General features: G+C 39.0%; 1 protein-coding gene across 6 annotated transcripts in view; it reads right to left on the reverse strand.

The window, feature by feature from the left end:
- STXBP4 (syntaxin binding protein 4) overlaps positions 1–22684 on the reverse strand; it is a 168453-nt gene that overhangs the window by 21088 nt on the left and 124681 nt on the right. For all 6 annotated transcript variants that reach the window (XM_042966314.1, XM_042966313.1, XM_042966315.1 and 3 more), the window contains one exon: positions 1399–1456. In XM_042966314.1, the coding sequence (XP_042822248.1) occupies positions 1399–1456 (58 nt within the window). The remainder of the gene's footprint in view (positions 1–1398; positions 1457–22684) is intronic.

Below are 22684 nucleotides of genomic sequence, written 5' to 3' on the forward strand. Positions count from 1 at the left end.
TTTATTAATTACTTTTTGCTAGGGACCACAAGAAAAAATATACATCACAAAAATGCTTTGCCAAGTTTATTCCTAGTTTTTTTCTCAATTCTTTTTAAGTATGGAGCTTTTGAGTTCTCAATGTTTTCAATGGTCATATGACTTTTTATGTTTTTCCCCACCAACAATTATGGGTTTCTCCATACTGTAAATTAATTAACGACTACTCAGCATCTACTGTGTTCAAAGTTCTATGCTAGGAGCATCACATTTAACAACTCTATGAAGTAGGCAATACTTCCCTTATTTTATGATGAGAAAACTGAGGTGAAGAGTGACATAGGAACCTGTGTAAAGTCACAGAGCTTGAGAATCAAAATTTGAATACTGCTTTGGAAAATACTTGCACACTTGAAAGGACATCAAGGACATACCTCCCCTTTCCTCTCCAAATGCATAACAAGAACACATTACTAAAAAGGACAATCAAGGGAGTCTTTCAGGTGTCAGGAGTCTTTGGGATTCCCCTTTGTGATCTCGTAACAGCACTTGTGACACGACGGGAGCTAACCAGGACACAATGGAAGTAGATCAGACTGCGTTTCCAGGGTAAAGCTAACCAGTCCAGCTAGGACAGGTATTACTCTTGAGGCTTTCAAAGGCAGGTCTCTATTGCTGACAATCCTGCAGTGAAAAGACTTGGATTCCATTCTGGTTTGGTAATTTAGTAGCTATGGATTTTTGGGCAACTGCTCTAAGCTCTTATGCTGTCCATCCATAAAACACAAAATAAGGCCACATACTTCAAAAGATATTCTGAGAATCCGCTGAAATAGAGTTTGTTCATATTATGCCTCATTTATCTCTTTAGTTATTTACTTTTTGTCTTTCCCTACTGTTGTGTAAATTCCATGACATCAGAGAACCAGCCAGTATATTTTGCTCCTGTATCTCCAAGGCATGGAACATTGCGTGGCATAGAGCAAATGCTCAAAATATATTTGCAGAATGAATGAACTGTGTACATTGTAAAATATTAAAACAGCTGATTATTATTAACACTATTGAGTTTTAAGACATACAAAGTTGATTTTTTTCTTTAGATATTAACTTTTCATGAGTATTAATACTTTTAGCCAGAAGTGAATTCAGGCAGCCAACATTTAAGTTCAAACTATGATCCTGTTCCAACTTTTTGCTGTTTCCCTTGAAATAATTACTAGGGTTTCCCCCCCCCCAAAACGATATCTGATATTAGCATTTAAATCACATGAAATGAAAATGGTGAGGCTTCATTTCTTGTTACTAATTTTTGTAACCTCCAAGAGGGTTTCTTGGTTTTGCTGATTATTCTGCAACTTCCAGGTTCTCTCCAGATGTGAAGAAAATTGCTTACTTGGTTGAGATGCTTGTACTTACTTGATGAAGTACTTGATTCCATCTGCTGTGTAAGCTTCCTCCCACCCATAAGGTAGACCTACAGTGAAAGGAAACCAAAAATACATTTAATAAGATGATAAAGATAACTTTATTTCCTGGATGCAAACTTCCCACATCTTTACAATTATTTGAGTACATTTCTCATACAAAATAATTTTCTAGAAGGGAGGAATTAAAACAATTCAGATGAGCTTTCCTACTCAGCATCTTTAGAACACAATAAATAAGTCTCGAACAGTTAACAATCTGCTTTAGTTGCATTAACTGGATTATGACTTGTCATTTACACGGGGTGAGCATTTTTGTCAGCAGGATTCAAGCACAAATTTTTGGTGCAGGGGATGGTTTTTGCCTGAAGGCAGAAGGATGGACAAGATGGCCCCTGCTTGTCTATTTTGGCTCAAAGTTTCCTTAATTGGCTCCCTTTACATTCTTTCAGCTCCACAGGGAATTGGTGCATGAGTGCCAGATCAGCAGGGGCTTGAAAGCAGCTTCTGGACAAGACCAAATTCCTCGTGAAGGCTGAAAGTTTAGCAAAGTGATTTACAATGGATTGCAGCATTTTATTTTGTTAATTAAGATTTTGTGCATTAAACATAAACGGCCAAACAATTTGCTAAACGTAGCTTTCATTTCTGTAATGGGATTGAGTTAGTGAGCTATAAAGAAATGCAGATTGAAGTAAGCGAGAAATTATATGGCCGTATTTCTATAAACGAGCACATTTGTGTCCTCATCATATCAAGACAAGAGGCCCATGTTGAGGTAGCCACATTCTCTTATATTCCAGCTATGGCTGGTACCCCTCTAGAACAACATGGTTTTATCCCTCTGCTGCATCCATCCCTGCATACCGCTCAGGATTTTAACTGACCTTTTGGGTCAGTCCTTTGATCCTGGCTTGTCATGGATCCACTGCTGGGTATAATATGCACAAATGCACTAAAGAACAGACTCCATGGCTCAGGGAGCCTACTTCTTTGGAAAGTAACTGAGCTATCACAACAAACCATTAGGTTTCACCCCCCCCCCCCCCAAGTCTCATCATAAGGAGAGGAAAAAGGCACAACAAATAATTATTTAAATGAAATAAAACCTTACTCTATTTCTTTTTTTAAAATAATTTTAAAAATGTTTTTATTTTATTTTTGAGAGAGAGAGAGACAGTGTGAGCAGGGAAGGGGCAGAGAGAGAGAGGGAGACATAGAATCTGAAGCAGGCTCTAGGCTCTGAGCTGTCAGCACAGAGCCTGACGTGGGGCTCAAACTCACAAACTGTGAGATTATGACCTGAGCTGAAGTTTGACACTTAATCGATTGAGCCACCCAGGTGCCCCCACCTTACTCTATTTCTTCAAGAATATTCTATTTGTTTATTTATTTTGACAGAGAGAAAGAGAGAGAAAAAACACATGCGCACGAGCAGGGGAGGAGCAGGGAGAGAGGGAGAGAGAGAATCCCAAGCAGGCTCTGAGCTGTCAGCACAGAACCTGACATGGGGCTTGATTCCCATGAACCGTGAGATCATGACCTAAGCGGAAACCAAGAGTCAGACACCCAACCGACTGAGCTACCCAAGCGCCTAAAGAATATTCTTCGAGAATAGTTCTGGGGATGTTGTTTTTATAACTAAGGAAAACAAAACAAGCTTTATTAAATTACATCTATTTCCAGGCCATTAACACAAGTTATATAAAATGAGACCTTGGCTAAAAAATTCTGCAACTGTTTCCTTTGTAGATTAACTCAGGCCACCTAGGAGTTTCTTTTCTCTCTTAGTGAATAAATATTCCTATTTTAAGTAGAAAATAAGCATTTCTGGGAACTCAGCATAAGCAAATGACTAGCTTCTTACAAGTCCCTGAAGTGACACTGTGTCCATCTCTGCCAGTAGCACGTGCCCAGCCAGACAGGCCATAACAACTGCTGCTGCACGGGTTCAAGTAGATTTATTTTCTTTTTTCACACTTCCTGCATTTTTGCTACAGATCACTTTACTGATCACTAACAACCACCTGACCTGCAGGGAAGAATGTCATGACTGTACATAAGAGCTTCAATAAAATGCTCAGAAATACAAGGATATCTGGTCAGTAAGGCAAAGGCAGCTAAAAAGTTAAGTAGAAAGTCATTCTAATATGACTAAGGTTTTTGTCCAAATGATTTGTTTGTCCAACGCTCATATCTGTACCTGCAGATTTTAAGGCACAGATTTTTTCTTTTATGAAAAGGAGACAAAATGTACACTTTAGTATCTTTTAACCCATAGCATCATTTAAAAATCGAGATTGACATTGGAGTACCACACATTCCCTATCAGAATAGGATTCCTGCCCTGATTATTTTCTTCCAATTATTAAACAAGGAATATAACCTCATAACAGACTCATTAAAAGTACTAGTCCATATTCATTTTAGTCAATATGGTTATTGAATGACTACAGCCATAAAGATATTCTTATGGGTTAAATAACATGTATAGTTTATTTTAGGATAAATTCTCTGTTCTGAAAAAAATAAGCATTTCTTTTTAGAAGAGTGAATGGTTTCTTCTTTTTCATGCAGCTCCTATAATCTGAAAAACAGAACTAGAGACTTAAATGGATAGTAGCAATCTCTCAGTGATCATTCAGTAGCAGAAAACACAATTGCTGTCTAATTATAAACTGAAAAGCACAATATTGATAAACCAAATAGCTTACTTTATATAAAAAGAGCACTTTTGCTTTCCAGAAGCTTGTATACTTATGATGGCCTCAGTTTTCCATTAGTAAAAGATTTCATTTCTTCATAATAAGTGATTTGGGCAAAATCACAACATGATCTAAATACTTTTTAATAATAATTATTATTCCAAGGCATTAAATTTTTTTCTCCATTTCCCCATTTGCTTTATACTTGTAAATATATAATGTTTCTATTTTTTATTTCATATCTGTCTTAAAACTTTTATGACAACCATAATGACTTGGAATTATTTCTGATTGGAAGTATTCGTCTATGCACCCTTACATAACATTCTTTCCATCAGAGATCATCTGTTCCCAATCAACCACTTCGTGGGGATGACTCCAAAATCTTCATGAGTATCTTGCCAAAGTAAGAGTATTGTACATATTTAGCTGTTGCCTAAGACTCAACATATCTAAAACTAAACTCATGGTGTTTTCATACAAACTAGTTTCCTTCCAATTTTCCAGTCTATTTAGGTAATGAGATTCTCTTCGTTACATTGGGCCCATTCATCAAATATTTATCAATCATTTATTATATGTTCAGTATTTTACTTTGTGTTCAGTATGTGATGATGAACAAATAAACATTGACCTTGAGCTTACGGAGCTTTAAGAAATAAGCACAATGAAGACCTCATTCAAAACGGAAAGAAGTACAACAGGAGAAAAGTGTTGAATACTGTGGAAAAGTAACTTACAGTTACTAACACACAAAGAACTACAAATCACTAGGAACAAGGCCAATGACAAATAGAAGTCTGTGGAACATGTGAAACATTCAGGACACAGGAAACACAAATGCACTTAAACACATGAAAATATGCTTAACTTCACTCTTAATGAGACAAATATAAATTAAACTTTTATGAGATGCCATGTACATCATGTTAGCAAACATTTAAAAAGTTGTTTAAACAAGACACCGTGTTGGGAATGTGAAGAGACAGTCATTCGCATACTGATGGTAGTATAAATTGATAATGTATTTATGGAAACCTGTCAATATCTATACAAAATCGTAAATGCTAAAATAATAACAGTGGACATTTATTGAGTGGTTATGTGCTAGACATTGCTACAAGCACTTCACATGTACCAACTCTCTTAGCCTCACTGCAATTTTAAGAGAGGGGCTGCTATCATACCCATTTTGCAAATGAGGAAACTGAGGCACAGAAAGGTGAAATCATTTGCCCAAGTGACACAGCTGGCAGGTGGTAGAGCCCAGACTCTTAAGCACTATCCTGAATCTCCATGTACCATTTAATCTAGCAATTCTTCCAGGAATTTAGCCTACAGATATGTTTTATGTACAAGATTATTAATTGTTTAAAAAAAAAAAAAGGACTGGAAATAATCTAACCACCAATGGGGACTGACTAAAGACCATATAGCCAGATAATGGGACATTGTCCAGCTGTGAAAAAGAATGAGGACGTAATTTATGTACCAATTTGGGTAGGGGGTGTGGGATAAAGGAAGGATCTCTGGAGGAGCTGGAGTTCAGGAGGTATGGACATGGAGAAGAATACTCTAGGCTGAGCAAACGGCATGTGCAAAGGCTCTGGGGAATGGGAAAAACCTGGCACCTCTGAGGAACTGAGAGATCCTTGTTGCTGGAGTGTAGTGAATGAAGGAGGGGAGAGTGAGACAAGATTTGGCTGGACAGATAAGCAAATAGGACTGTGCCGGGTTTTGCAGGGCATGTTAAAATTGTTTGAATGTTTCTTAAAAAAGAAGCAGGAGATCTGCTTCTCATTAAGATGAGGAAAACTGCAAAGAATGTTGCTCCCACCATATGTGGGGAAAAGCTGCACAAACTAAAAAATATAATAATTTTTTCTGAGTCCCTTAGAGACTGAATTCCTCACCTGAGCTGACCCTGAAGTGAACTGAATTCCAAAGGGGTATGAGCCCCTCTGAGAAAAGATGGGACACATGAACTTTTCCCTCTTGGCACAGCACAGCAAGAAATGTTGCCATCAGAGTGGGCAAGAGGAAAACATCTAAAATTATAACAAATTTGTGAGGTCTGATTATGGGCTAGCATGATAGTTTGTAGTATTCCTGGGAGCCCCCTACACAAGGAGAATCTGCTCTCCCTAAACAGCTCCTTGCTCACGAGAAAGACTGGGGGTGGACAGGAGACCTGAGAGAGCCCCTGAGTGGTGCAGGCTCATGTAGGACCTACAAAGTTTTGAGGGTGGAGCAGGTGTTCCATCCATGTTCTGCTCCTCGCATGAGTATAAGACAGTCATCAGCTGCTATAGGGGACAAGCATAAAACCTGTGGAGCCCTGGACCCTCTCTGATATGAGGGAATAGTTGGCTGCTGCTGGGGAACAGGCAAGAGATACTCCCCACCTTGGATAGGACACTGAATGACACGAAGCAAAAGTCATCTGTTCTTGAGGGAGGGGTAAGAAGTTGTCAGACCCCAGTCCCTGCCCAGATTCCAGGAAAACTTGGTTTGTCCTGGTGGGGGCCTGGGGCAGGATGCTATAGAAAACCTGATGTCTTCATCCTGCAGTAACACTAAGTCACTGGAGGGGTGAGGGCAGGAAACCTTTCAAATCCAGAATCCTACACTGATACAAAGTGGAGTCTGACTTCCACAAGGAGAGGGGCAGGAAGCCTACTTGAGCACTGAGTAGGAGGTAGTGTTGTTTACTGCTGGGGAGGGATAGGAAGGCTGACGACGTCCCTACTTGGGCACAGTTCCTGCTAAGCCAGAGACTGGAGTAGGAAAACCAAGAGCCTCTCCCTCACCCTCACTCCCCCACATTCACCTCTAACCTTGCACTGAGCAAAAAGCAACAGCCATCTACTTATGGGGGAGGACAAGGGAGCAGCCATTAAACATCCACTGTGATGCACAAAGAGCCTACTTCCTGTCAGCTGAGGATGGAGCAGGAACACTGAGAAAAACCCTCCCACATCCTGCACTTTACATAAGCACAAGAGAGTGGCAGACAACCACTGGAGAACTCTAAACTCAGTTTAACTCCAGAAACAAAATGCAAACCCAGCTTGCCTACTAATGAGACCGAATCCTTCCCCAAGCCCCGGCCCCCACCACACTAATGGCCTGACAGAGATGAGACAGGCTCACTTCTGGGCTTAAATAATATTCATCCCAGTGTTTATGGTTTTGTACATTCAATGTCTGACACTGAATCAAAATTGTGAGACACTTAGGAAAAAACAAGAGAAAAAATATAGATCCATTGACAAAAGATAAAACTACCAACAGCACCAGATCCAGGGATAAATAAAATATTGGACTTTAAAATAATTATGATTATACACTAAAAGATCTAATGGAATCTAGTGAATTAAGGTTGTATAACCTGTGGCAATGCTCATTACTTACGTATATTATGCAGAAGGTGGGTGAGTGAGCTTGTGGAGGCCCAGAGTCTTGTGAAATAGTGGGACAGAAGGACAGACGGCCATGTGAATTGAAGGGATTTGTAAGAATGATTGGAATATGGGTCCCGGACTATAAACTGAATGAGAAGACAAGTGAAAACTACTGTGGAGGCTGAAGGATAGAGAAGACAGACAGGAGGTCTCATTGAGGACAACAGAGCACATAATGAGCTGGAAAGGTGGGAGGTTTGAGTGGGAGAACAGGGAGTTTGAACCACTATCTGCTGATGCCAAGGTTCTTGGGGAAAGTGGAGGACTGCAGTAAAATGGGAAAAAAGGGCAGTGGACAAAAGAACTGAAAAGTAAAGGTGGTGGCCACCACACATAGACACTGGCAGTTGGGTGGGGAGAAAACTGGAGAATGAGCATCTGAGAATAAAATAAAGACAATACCATCAATCTCAGACAGAGCTCAAACAGAGCCACATTTACTTGAAAAACACTTGCTATGTAATTGTTATAAAAGCTCAGATACAATTTACTTCTAGGATCTCATATATTGAGAGGAAGAGACGGGGGTGGGGGGGAGTATGGGGAAGGGAAGGGAAAACAGAAGGAGAAAGAGAGATCTCCAACTCATAATTAGGTTTCCCTAAAGAATACGACATTTATCACATAGTGGAATTTTCACTTGTAGTCAGAAAATTCGAATCTGTATGTAATGTTCTTCAATGACAAGTTGAATAACCATGGAAAAATAATAATCATGGGGAGTCTCAACTTTCTCATCTGCAGTATATAGTAGTGATAATAGTAGTTGTCTTGCCTAGGGGTTATCATGAGACTCCTATTAGATAATATAACTGTACAATGATATACAAAAAGAAGACCATTATTAGGCATAGTAATGAAAATAAAAGCCCCTTCTTCAGAGCTTATGGATCCGGAGATATAGAGTAACAGATGCTTAATATAAAAAATAAGTGTTTAAATTAACTACAGGGGAAACCTCCATTAAGGTGTAGGTATAGTTTCTACAATCCTCTTCTTAATACAGGAAATTATATCATCTCTATTTCACTCATGATAACATGCATTGAGTGGTGTGATGGTAAATGTTTAACACCCAGCTCTTGGGGGGTGGGGGAGCCCTCATTTATAGCAGTTGCTGATTTCTCTACTATGAAATACTCCTACAATGGATTTCAAGCTACTAATGTAATGTCACTGCCTACAGGGCTGTGTTGTGTTCCCAGACATAACATACACAAATAACCTCAAGAACAAAGACGATAGTACACAGTAGGAAAATAACTAGAAAGGGGTGAGTTTCGAGTATTTATTACCTTTTCTTTTAATGTAACTTACTTTACAGTTTAAACAGTTTTATTTTTAATAATGACTGTTTGATAGCACACAAAATTCTTGCAAGCCAGTACTAGCCAGCTCCAATATAACCACTGTGGAACCCATCTCTTAACCCCTTAGTCCTAAAAGACAGAAAGTTCCAAAAATCAAAGGACAGAAATACCATTTTGTCCATTAGGTGATTACGTGAAACTGCTATCAGCCTAGTCTAATGATGTGGAGAATCACTGCCCTAACAGTAAACTATGTATTAATCAAATGTTTACACAGAGTTTTCTATGTGCCTGACATTCTTCCTAATATCTCAGACACTTAATTCACTGTATCCTCATCACAACCCTGTGCGATAGGTGCTTTATTAACCTTATTTTACAAGAGGAAGCTGAGGGGTACAGAGGTTTAAGTAGCGCGCCCATTGTCACGCTGCTAATAAATGGTGTAGTCACAATTTGAACCCAAGAAATCTGGTGCTATAGCCTGTGCTTTTCACCATTGCTGCACAGCTTCCATTTCCCTAATGCCTGGGTTCATTGCCCTTGCCAATGATCAACATTTCAAAATGGTCAAATAATATCTTTGCCTAACTTTTTGAAGAACAACAATAACAAAAAGAGAAAACAAAACTCCCATATCTCAATTTCTGCATTATTACCCATAGAAATGCTCTTTTGAAAGGAACTGAAATAATTTTTAGGCTTGAACACAAAGCAGTCTATTTTAGAGACATTTTATGTTAGATTTACGATTGTACAAGTTAATTTGTAGGTCTGAATCACAGTGCCGATTTTAAAAGAATTACTAGCTAATTTTACTATGAAAAAGGAATCTGTTATACTGAGAGATGATTGTAATCTAAAAATAACCAAATAATGCAATATTTTAAATTTAAAAGTAATTTCTAAGGAAACAATTTTTTTAAAAAACTATATTAATTTCTTGAACTATGTGCTTTAAACACTCATTGAAATTAGAGTTGCATAAACACTGTAAACAGACATAATTTTGGACCCATGGCTTGAGTTTTTACCACACGGTTACATATGTCATTTAAACAAGCAAAGAATAAAAATAAAAATAAAAGCAAATGACATGTCTAAGGTAGAAAGATTTTATAGCTTTCTATATTTGCATGTCTCAAATTCAGAAGTTGAAATGCTAACATAATTATGGGAATGCAAACTGGTATAGCCACTCTGGAGAACGGTATGGAGGTTCCTTAAAAAAGTTAAAAATAGAGCTACCCTATGACCCAGCAATTGCACGATTAGGTATTTATCCAAAGGATACAAAAATGCTGATTTGAAGGGGCACATGCACCCCAATGTTTGTAGCAGCACCATCAACAATAGCCAAATTATGGAAAGAGCCCAAATGTCTATCAACTGATGAATGGATAAAGAAAATGTGGTATCTGTATATATACATACAACATATGTATACACACACACGCGCGAACACACACACACACACACACACACACACACACACACACACACACAAACTAGAATATTACTCTGTGATCAAAAAGAATGAAATCTTGCCATTTGCAACAATGTGGATGGAACTAGAGTATATTATGCTAAGCAAAATAAGTCAGAGAAAGATAAATATTATATGATTTTACTCATGTGTGGAATTTAAAAAACAAAACAGATGGAACATAGGGGAAGGGAAGGAAAAATAAGATAAAAACAAAGAGGGAGGCAAACTATAAGAGACTCTTAAATACAGAGAACAAACTCAGGGTTGCTGGAGGGGTGTTGGTGGGAGATGGGCATTGAGGAGGGCACTTGTTGGGATGAGCACTGGGTGTTGTAAGTAAGTAATGAATCACTGGGCTCTACTCCTAAAACCAATACTATACTATATGTTCACTAGTTTGGATTTAATTTTTTTTTAACATTTGTATTTATTTTTGAGACAGAGAGAGACAGAGCATGAACAGGGGAGGGTCAGAGAGAGAGGGAGACACAGAATCTGAAACAGGCTCCAGGCTCTGAGCTGTCAGCACACAGCCCGACGCGGGGCTCAAACTCACGGACCTGAGCAGAAGTCAGACTCTCAACCAACTGAGCCACCCAGGTGCCCCTCACTAGTTTGGATTTAAATAAAATTTTAGAAAATTAAAAAAAAAGAAATGCTAACATTATTAGACATAAGCTATTTCTAGATAGAAGTCACTCACTAAGCAAGTTAAAAGGCCATAATATCATCATGGTAAAAGTATTCCCAGAGGTTAGTTAGTGGTTCCCAGTCCTCTTTATCTTGTTGTCTCCATTTCTGGGCAAATAAATACTACCCTAACATCCATTTAATAGGATGGAAAAAGAGAACATTCATTCTCCACATATCTCTTCTCAACAGATACAAAACTCAGTATATTTTTACATTTGGAAGTCTTTTACCTCCAGTTAAAACCATGGGGTCCAGATATTTTAAGAAGCCAGCTTAAAAGTTCGTTCTTACACTGCTATCTCTCATCTCATGACTGAGACTCAAGATAAGAACACAGGATTCTACTGGCAAATATCTCTGGGCATTTATACAATATTGGGGGGAATGGTCTGATTTAGGTTTGTATTGCTTAAAATCAATGACATACAATGGACTTCATTACAGGCACCAATATAACTTAGCGTAAAACTTTCTGAGGCTATCCTCACTATACTGTGAGGTCTTTCTTTGCATTATCAGTCTAAACAGATGATGTGGGGTCTGGGGAGGGGAGTTTCCTAATTCCTTTTAGTGTATGAAGGTAAACAGGATTTCTTTAAAGCAAGGCTGTTATTAGAGTAGTCAACAGATTAAGAGGTTAGTGGCTGCTGAACATGAATTAAGGGACCTACTAGAAAGGGAAAAAAATGAACTGCACCTTCTTTTTTCTACTCCATTCAGGAAAACTGGTTTCGTGAATAGAGGGGTAAAGCTGCTGTCAAGTAAGCTTGATAGTCACTAGTTAAGAATAACAACAGAATGTTGGGTCGTCCAAAATAGATACCACTATTTGCCTGCAACTAACAGGTTGCCTGAGAGTAAAAGGCAAACAGACTTTATCTAAGAAAACAGGAACAGCAGTTTACGTCAAAATGCTAGATGCAAACTGACAAAGAAATAAGTATACTTCTTAAAGTGATTTAATGAGTACAATGGAATGTCTTCAGCATCTTACTACCACAACATATGTATAAAAGTATCCCATATGAGAATACTGGAATTCTAGAAATTATGTATTTTGGAAGTGAGCTTTTGAGAAAACATACTTACTGTTCATGGTTGTTTAAGTTTTCTTATAAACTTAGCAGCCTAAGGCAACATCCAGTTATTAGCTGACAGTCCTTCAGGTTGGAAGTCTGGCACGGCATGACTGGGTTCTCTGCTCAGGGCATTAAAACTGAAATCTGGGTGGGATGCCTGGGTGGCTCAGTTAAGTGTCCGACTTTAGCTCAGGTCATGATCTCACGGTTCGTGGGTTTGAGTCCCGCCTTGGGCTCTATGCTGACAGCTCAGAGCCTGGAGCCTGCTTCGGATTTTTTGTCTTCCTTTCCCTCTGCCTCTCCCCTGCGTGTACTCTGTCTCTGTCTCTCTCTCTCAAAAATGAATAAACATAAAAAAAACCAAAAACCTGAAATCAGGGTGTTAGCTGATATTGTTTTCATCGTGAGATTCTGGGGGAAAATTTGCTTCCAAATTCATTTTTGTTGTTGGCAAAATTCAGTTCCTTGCAGCTGTAGGACTCAGGTCCCCATTTTCTTGTGGGATGTCACTTGGGGATCATTCTCAGAGAGCTCAGATGTAGATGGCATTCCTTGCCATGTGACTCCCTCCATCTTCAAGCTAGCAACAGCAAGCAGCATCTTTTTCATGCTTTCAATCTGACTTCTATTTGATTTCTAGACTCAGATTTTTTTATTAAAAAAAAATTTTTTTTTAATGTTTATTTTTGACAGAGAGAGAGAGAGAGAGCGCGCGCGCGCGCGCGCGCGCGCGCATGAGTGGGGGAGGGGCAGAGAGAGAGGGAGACACAGAATCCGAAGCAGGCTCCAGGTTCTGAGCTGTCAGCACAGAGCCCGACTCGGGGCTCAAACTCACAGACCGCGAAATCATGACCTGAGCTGAAGTCGGATGTTCAACCGACTAAGCCACCCAGGCGCCCCTCTAGACTCAGATTTAAAGGGCTTGTGTGATTAGGTCTCCCTGAATAATCTGTTTTAAGGTCAACTAATTATATATGCAAAATCTCTTCACGGCAGCACCTAGATTAGTATTTGGTTGAATAACTGGTAGAAAGTGTGTATATACCAGTGGCCAGGAATTTGGGGGAACATCTTAGAATTCTGTCTATCACAACGCTCATATTATTTATTTCATATAATGTCTAAATCAGAGGTGTGACACTCTTTTGTCCCCAGGAAGGGAAATGTCACTGATAAAAACATATCAAAGGCAATAAATTTAAAAAAACTTCACAACTAATTTCAGTTTCATTTTCAAAGGAGATGTATAAAATATCAATAATCTATAATTTAAATTAGTCATGGGATTATAAACTTTTCTTCCCAATAAGTTTAGAAAACTAAAAAAAATAGTTTTGTCTTTTATTCTGTAGTCAGGGAAAGCAAGAATTAGAAGAAAAGAAAGGGGAAGAAAAAGAGAAGAAGCAAGAGAGAGACCAGAGGGTAGGAAAAGATGATGAAGAGATGAAAAACAAAAAAAAATGCTTATTGCTCCTAACAAAATTGGCTATGAAACCTTTATAAGTGTATGTAATTATAGACCATATTTTTGAAAAGTGTAAGAGATAGATAAAAGGGATTAGGACAGGTTACATTTAAGCACAGTTAAGTTTGGCAGGTAAATGGGTTTGGACATGGTGGTCTCGAATCTCCAGATCCCATCTCTCAACTTGATTTGGAATCTCACCCAAGCTGGTCCGGCCAGTCAAAATCTCCCTCACCACTTGTCCAGCATGGTAACCTCCCAACAGTCTCAGCAGTGTTGCTGGCTCCTTAAATGCCTAGACCCTGGATCTGTCAGAAACTTAAGCTCAACATTTTTTCTACTCACATTTACTGAGTGCTTACTATCCAAGCCTTGGGAGAATGGCGACCAGATTCAGAGCAGTGCCTCACACACACATACACTGGGCACTTAAGAAGTACTTGTTGACTCACTATAGAAATTTGCCTCCAACGAAGGCTGATGGTTCAGTGAATCCCGCACATATTTGAAATTCTACTGTTGTTCTAAGGTCTTTGTACTCATCAGGGGAACTTTATCACAAATATTTGCACAACTGTTATTTGTAGGTTTTGACAATGGGGTAGTGGAGGACCATCAGATAGGCAATTTTGCAAACACTGTCATAGATCAGATGAAATTAAATCAAGGCCATTGATGTTTCCCACCCTGAGGATAAATAATGTACCTCTAAGCATCACTAATTCCTAAGTATGTAGCATTTTGCTGTTAACATCCTCGTCTTTAAATTTAAAAAAAGAAGTTTACCTGGAAATCTGTTAAGGATCTCAGGTAAAATTTGAATAAATTGTAAAAACAAAACTTTTATATATTTGCCTCCAAGATTTGACTTTTTATTAAACATATTTTTTAAAAAACAGATTTAAAGAAAAGCAGTAAAAACACCTTTGTAGAGCAGGGGAATTTTCAAATAATAACTTCCTTGCAGTCAGATAAACTCATTATGAATGAACTTATGAAGCTGAGTTACAAACTCAAATAAAAGTGGTTTGAACTTTGCCTTTTCTCCTCTGCAAAGAAGGTAAGTTCTCACAGCATAATTACCATTAAAAAAATTTTTTTTCCAACCCATAGTATAGCATTCAAGACCCTTTCAAAACACATACCCATGAAAGGACACATACTTGAATGTTCATATGAGTTTTCATAGTAGCCCCAATTCAGATGTCCATCAATTAAGTGATGAGATAAGTAAGTTGTAGATTATCAGTCCCATGGAATATCACTCAGCAATATTGATAACTGACACAAACAACACCATGGATTAATCTCAAAAGCACTATACTAAGTAGAAGATGCTACATGCTTATAGTCTAATATGAAATTTTATAAAAGGTAAAATTATAGTGACAAAAAGCAGATGAGGGGCTTCCTGGGAAGTAATGGAGGAGACTGATTACACAGGAGCACATGAGAAAGTCCTGGAGTCACGGGGGTGTTATGTAACTATATACATTGTCAGAACACAATGACTTGTACACTTACATTTTATTGTATATAAATTACACCTCTTAGTTTAAAGGAGCAGAGGGAATCTCAAAGCAGTAGCATGAACAACCCCATTAAAAAAAAGACACTTTAAAAATATGGCTCCAATCTTTGTTTCCATCTTCACGTCCTATCAATCCGATCTACTGTCTAGGCTCAGAGCTATTTCTTGGAACATTATGTCCATCTTTCCCTCTATGCTTTTCCAGATAACTGTTCTTTCTACCTGGAATGCTCATTAATATGGAATACAGTCACTCAGTAACCACTTTTGAATGAATTTTAAAGACCATAGTCATGTACCAGAGTCTCTTTGTCCAGCTATAGGCAGGTCTCTGATTTAGGAATTTTTCATTTGGGAAGTCTATCAAGAATTTTTTCATTTGATGGAAAACTTACATACAATGGAATGCACAAATCTTAAGTGCACATTTACTGAATTTTGACTAATGCCAACAGCTGTGTAACCTCAAACCCTTTCAAGATATAGAACATTACCATCACCCCAGAAAGGACCCTTTCCAGTGAATCCCTACCACCATACTCCCAGAGGCTAATTCTGTTTCAGTTAACAAAAATAAATTTTTTTAACATTTACTCATTTTTGAGAGAGTTCAAGCATGAGTGGGGAAGGGGCAGAGAGAGAGGGAGACACAGAATCTGAAGCAGGCTCTAGGCTCTGAGCTGTCAGCACAGAGCCTGATGTAGGGCTTAAACCCACGAACTGTGAGATCATGACCTGAGCCGAAGTTGGCCACTTAACTGACTGAGCCATCCAGGTAACCCGACTGTTTCAGTTTTTAAAATTTTTTTTTAATGTTTATTTATTTTTGGGGGGGGGGAGAGAGAGAGAGAGAGAGAGAGAGAGAATGAGTGGAGGAGGGGCAAAGAGAGAGAGGGAGGCACAGAATCCGAAGCAGGCTCCAGGCTCTGAGCTGTCAGCACAGAGCCTGATGCGGGGCTCGAACTCAGGAACCATGAGATCATGACCTGAGCCGAGGTCAGACACTTAACCAAGTGAGCCACCCAGGTGCCCCGTGAAAAGATATAATTTTTAATTTTTGAATTTCCATAGTTTTAAAAAATGATTTATATTTCTTTGCTTAGAAAGCCAGTCTTTGCATTGATTGTGAGTGTATTTTCCTGCACATAGTTATAACAGACATTAAAGTCCTCATACGAACATCTGGGTCTTCTGGGATTTGACCTCTGTTCTTTGTCTTTTCTTTTGAAAAACAAACAAACAAAAAAACCCAAACATTTAAATTCCTGTTTGTTTTTGCACTGGGTAATTTTAGTGTACATTCTGGAAATTATGAAAGTTAATTTGTGGAAACTATAAATTCTGTTATATTACTCTGAAGAGGACTGGTTGGACTCAAGCTATACCATCTATCTCTTGGGCAGTGGATCAAATCTCAGTTCAATTTTTTTTTTTTCACCCTTGGCTGGGCTGTTGCAATCTTCCCTGCACTTGTATAGTCTGGGTTTAGCCAGAGACTTGGGCCAAGGTTATACATGGAATTTGAAATTCCCTATATCTGGCTGTTTCCTCTCTGAGCTTTCTCCCTTCACTTTCTTTCTCCCTTCACTTTCCAACAGTAGTAGTTGCCCCAAACTTCATCCTCTAGTCCCATTGGTCATTAAGACTGTAGGTTATCAGAATTTTACTGCCCTGTAGGATCTGCTAAGGCTTGGAGTAGGTGAGGCAAGGGAGGTGTCCAGGGCGCAAAATTTCAGGAGGCTTTAATTCCTAGGCTTGCACAAATGCTGAGTCAGCACCCAAGACCTGGGTGGGGATGGGGGGGTGAGGGGGGCACCTAGGTTGCCTTGCTTGCCTTACCCTAATCCCAGCCCTGAGTCCTGTCTTCACCCTAAAAGTGGAACAAACAAGAAACTTACCTCATGTTGGTTTCTTTGTGCAAGTTTTGACTAATCTCTGGAATCTGCCTGTTTTTATTCACTCTCCAGGGGCTTCACAGGTGGTTGTTTTTTGTATTTTGTACAGGCTGTATAATTGGGTTCTGCAGGATGGTTAGTCTGCCAGGAGCCTACTCAGCCATACTGGAAGCGGAACTAATGGAATTTTTGAATAGAAAGAGATCTTAGGAATCCTCTGTCCAACTATCTCATGTCACAAATTGGAGCCTGACACCAAAACAGGTTAAAGAGCTTTGTCACAGAGTCAATTACAGGGAAAAACAGAAATGTAACTTCTGATTTAGCGATCATCCACAATGCCGTTCTGCAATGACGCTGTAAGAACAAATTCTGTGCAGAGTGTAAAATGCACTCAGATCTCTCTCTCAAATGTAAATAGTGTATTAGCTCTCAATTGTTACCTCCTGTAGGTGTTTGCTATTGGTATGGGCTGAATGCGTCCCCACAAAATTCATATATTGAAACCTGAGCCCCCAGCGTCCTTGTATTTGTAGACAGGGGCACTTAAGGAAGTAATTAAAGTTAAATGAAGTCATGAAGGTGAGGGCTCTGATCCAACAGGATTATTATCCTTATAAGAGACACCAGAGAGCACCCCTCCCCCTTACCTTCCCCAAGTGTGCACAGAGGAGAGGTCATGTGGGCACACAGACAGATGGTGGTTATGCAAATGCCAACAGAAGAGGTCTCAGAATGAAACCTACTTGGCTAGTTCCTAGCCTCCAGAACTATGAGAAGTGAATTTCTGTTGTTTAAATCACCCAGTCTACAGTATTTTGTTATTGGAGCTTGAGCTAAGTAACACAGCTATAAAAATGGATCCAAATTTGCACACTGGTAAATCAGCTTATTTGACAGAATTACCTCAGTTCAACTACACAAAGGTAAATTCATACTCTTTAAAAGAGTTTGAACTCAGAAATATAAAATCTGCCAACCAGTACCATAAAAATAAAGTTGTTTTGAGGGCTAAATCCAGAACGTTCAGTAAGTCTTTTGTGAGGCTGCAGGGCAAATAGTGTTTCTAAAACAATTTCATCCTATTCTTTTTCTTACCTTATTTTTTACATGCTTATATAAAACTATTAATAAAAATCAGAGTCTATGAGTCCATTCTGCAAATGCCTTAAATAGTCATGCCTTCCCCGACGGCATGTAAGCAGACACCATATAAATGAAGTTCAGGCCCAAACACACTCACTTATTTGCAGACTCAGTTTTCTGATCCATTATGAACCTCTGCTCCTCCCCCCTTGATCTCCACACCTCCTGGCCTCACAGCCTGCCCTATCATTTGGACCTCCACCCCACCCCTCAGATTCTCCACAGAAAGCTGTTACTTCATCTCCTCTCGTGGCATCATAGGGGCCTCACCTCCCTTTTTACCCATTCTTTTTTTTTTTTTTAACTTCATGTATTTATTTTGGGAGAGACAGACACAGCGCAAGTGAGGGAAGGGCAGAGAGAGAAGGAGACAGAGAACCCCATACAGTGTGAAGCCCAATGTGGGGCTCAAACCCATGAAACCGTGAGATGATGACCTGAGCCAAAACTGAGAGTTGGACGCTCAAATGACTGAGCCACCCGGGTGATCCTACCCAAACATTCTTGATAATATAGGTCCATGGTGACTTGGCCTGGCATCTTGTCATATCTTTAGGTCAACCCAACCCAGCACAGCCTTGGCTTGGAGCAGTAACCAGTCATTATCAAATAATAGGTATTTTAGTATATATAAATTAGGAAGCAGTAAGTACAGTCAAGAGTGCATTATCTACTAGGATTTCAAGTCATATTCCTCTTTTTACATTATTCTGTTATCTCTTCTGTCTTTTTTTTTTTTGTTCATTGCCACTTGCTGTTGTAATCAGGTGGTCTGTGATGGTTACGTTAGGTCACAATATTTCATTCCTTACTCCAGCTCTCTTTTGTCCCACCTCTCCATCTGGCAGCACTTAATAAAAGCCACCCATATCATAAGGAGCTAAGAAATATGACAGTTATCTCTCATTTGCTCGGTGATGATTATAATTTCTGATAATTCAGGATGAAAGCACATGCAATTATAGTCGATTTTTATTTCTATACATTGACTTGGTTTGATTGATGTAGAGAAACATTCCAGGTAAGTGGGGTGCCAGCTCCTCCAACTCCCCCCTTAACTTCATACTGTTGTATTCAGCTTTGGTAGGACCCCAAAACATTTCTTTTCCCCTTCACTGAATTAGCTTAATAAATTACTGAACAAAAAGAAAAGCTGTTATATTTGGGGATTCTGATAACAAAAGTACTTTGGCAGGAGATTATCCAACTACTTTGTCCTCTCTCTGGACAACCCAAGTTTTGGGGTTGGAAGTTTGAGCAAACCTTCCTTTTCAATATTGAGCATCTATTTTAATTAATAATAAAAAGAAGGGTAACAAATACAAGAAATATAAAGTCACATACATTTGAATAAAACAAAGGAAGAATTAGTGAAATCTGATTAGTTTAAAATTAGTTTAAAATATGTAGTCTCCTACTTTCAAGTACACCTCGATTTGAGATAATGATCCTTATTTAAAGATATATTGTAACGATTGGATAAAAACCTATAGCTAAAAACCTAAAGCATTTGTTGTTAAAGTAGTGCTTCAAAAGTTCTTAAAAGTTTCTTCTTTTACTTTAAGCAATCTCATTTTGGTTTTAATATTTTCACGTGCTTAAGAAATCAAACATAAACACACATACCTAAATATGAAAGTTTACAATCTAGGCAGAAACTTCTGGTCAGCTGTTGTTAGGACATTTGTAAACTCAAATTAGATGCAGTTTAAATTAACTGCATTCTATGAATGATACAAATCGCTGCAGGGAATAAAAACCTATCTTCATTTATAAATATGGTCGTACCCGAAAAAAAAAAAAAAGAGTAAAAATGTTCCAACGATTCTCAACTTTTGCTTTTGCCAACAGAACCCACGATCTGTCACTCATGTCTGCCTTTGTACAGGCTACTAACTTTGCTGGAGTCACTAGCTCACTCTTTTCTTCTCTGCCTTATAAACATCTGCTCATCAGTCCAGAACCAGCTTAAATGGCACTTTCTGTGTGCATCCTCCCCCAGGTTCCTTGGCAGAGTTCATCCTCCCCTGCTTTGTGGCACTTGCGTGGTTTGTACCAGGTTCACAGCACTTACTGCTCTCTCATGTGAAACATGAGTTCCTTGAGGGCAAGGACCATGTTTTATTGGTTTTTGTATCACTTTCTGGTATACAGTGGAGTCTTTGGTGCACAGTAAATGTTCAACAATAGTTTGCTGTGTTCTCACACCCCAAGAACTAAGACTTATCCTTAGATTAAAAAAAAAAAAAAGGCAATATTGCCTGGAAAGATTTAGAAAAAAAATGTGGCATTTTAGTTAGGAATGCTTACAGGTGAAAGCAACATGCTACCCAATTAGCTGGGCAAACAAATAGGCATTTACTTTTAAGGAGCTGGGAGGTTTCTCAGCAAGAACATTAAGATTCCAGGTTTTTTCTATGTTTTTACTCTAGCATTCTTGGTGTATAGACATTTCACCCTCACAATTTTCACTCTGTGGTTGCAAGAGGGCCTGCAAAGCTACAAGCATCACATCCACATTGAAGACAGAAAGAAAGGAAAAAGAGCCGGCTAATTGAAAGCTTCCCCAGAAATTCCTAAGCAGACTCTCCTCGATATCTCATTGGCCAGAAGTGAAGGCTACCCCAGATGTAGGAGGTTGAGAAAGCAAGTATCTGATTTTATAGTTTCTGATGCGATAGACCTAGTTGGGCAAACACTGAGTTGGCCGTAGGTGACAAAGACAAAATGAAAACAGGAGAGTGGTTTAGGGTCAAGATATTAACATACCAGGTTTGTCAGAATGAGAACGCCTGAGACTTTGGAGGACTGTAAGGTATTGGTGCAAATGAGTATATAGTTAATTATTCGTGTTAAGATATCTTCTCAACTGTGGTTGCTTATAATGGCATAAATAATGAGATAACGGTTTCAATCTTGTATTTCATGATTCTTCCGGTGCTTTTAAATTACAACAGTTTTGGGGAGCCTGGGTGGCTCAGTCGATTAAGTGTCCGACTTTAGCTCAGGTCATGATCTCCCAGTTCATGGGTTCAAGCCCCACGTCAGGCTCTGTGCTGACAGCTCAGAGCCTGGAGCCTGCTTCGGATTCTGTGTCTCCTTCTCTCTCTGCCCCTCTCCCATTCACACACACACTCTCTCTCTCAAAAACAAATAAACATAAGAAAATCAAAATGTATTTATAAAAAAAAATTACAATGGTTTTCCTCTGTCTCCTATTTACCTCAACTTCCTTCTGGTTCCATCACCCCCATTCAAATTTTCTCTGAGCCAAATCTTAAATGTTGCATTCTCCATAAACATTTTTCTGATTTTAAAACAATTTCCCTCCTTATTCTTCTAAGCTATTAGCACTTTGTATCATTCACAAAATACTTAGTATCTCCAAATTTGCATTATGAAAATTTGCACAAATATTTTATTCCCCTCCTCCCATAGACTGCTAACTCCTTGAGGGTACTGAGTTTTCCTCAGACCTACTTGGTTCCAAAAGTATTATTTTGTGAACTGAATATTTAATTCATTTCCTTTTATTTGCTTATGGAGACTTTTTTTTTTAATGTTTATTTATTTTTGAATGACAGAGAGAGAGAGAAAGTGCAAGTGAGGGAGAGGCAAAGAGAGGGAGACACAGAATCTGACAGCTGTCAGCTCAGAGCCCAACACAGGGCTCGAACCCACAAACTGTGAGATCATGACTGGAGCCCAAGTCGGACGCTTAACCGACTGAGCCACCCAGGTGCCCCTATTTGTTTATGGAGACTCTTAGTGTTGGAAGGAAGGAAATGGAAGGGAAGACCAACATGTATGAAAACAGGGCCACTGCCAGCCTGTGGTGTGGATAAAACTTTTCCATTCTGTGTGGAAAATGGCTCTCCTGGTATGTGCCAGGGCTACAAAATAGTGCCTCCTCTGAGCTGATGCAATTCTGAGGGCACAGAGCTTGCAAGGGCACTCGTCTTTCTGTGAAAATTATAAAAAGGTGCTCCTTCCTCTAGAAAACGAGGGCCTGTCCCAGGGCATCCAGTCGCTTGTATTTCAGCCCCCACATACTCACTTGCCCTTGGCTTACTGCACAAAAGGCTCAGTGCTCTGCAGCAGCCACACAGAACGGATTTCAGAGGAAAAGACTCATTTCCATGCAATATATTTACAAGTCTTTGGGGATTTCTCCAGGCTCTGTAGTGATGGGAAACACAGAGCTTCACATTTTTAGATAGGTCTAATTCTCAAAGGTTCTTGCTCATAATTCTTGCTCAGAATGGAACCAAAATTTGTCCTTCTGTTGTTTCTACCTGATGGCCCAGAGACTTAACTTCTGATGTTATATATAATAATCATGTCTCAAAGCACTGCATTGGCATTGAAGCTATCTCCTCAGCAACACACAATAGCATGCAACTATTTATAGGAAAAAACCACAAACATTGTACTTGATTATCAGACATGTATGTGTACGTGTAAACACCTACATTTAAAATGGTGCACCTGGGTGGCTCAG

Source organism: Panthera tigris, chromosome E1 (assembly GCF_018350195.1).
Source record: "Panthera tigris isolate Pti1 chromosome E1, P.tigris_Pti1_mat1.1, whole genome shotgun sequence".
In the NCBI taxonomy this organism is placed as follows: Eukaryota; Metazoa; Chordata; class Mammalia; order Carnivora; family Felidae; genus Panthera; species Panthera tigris.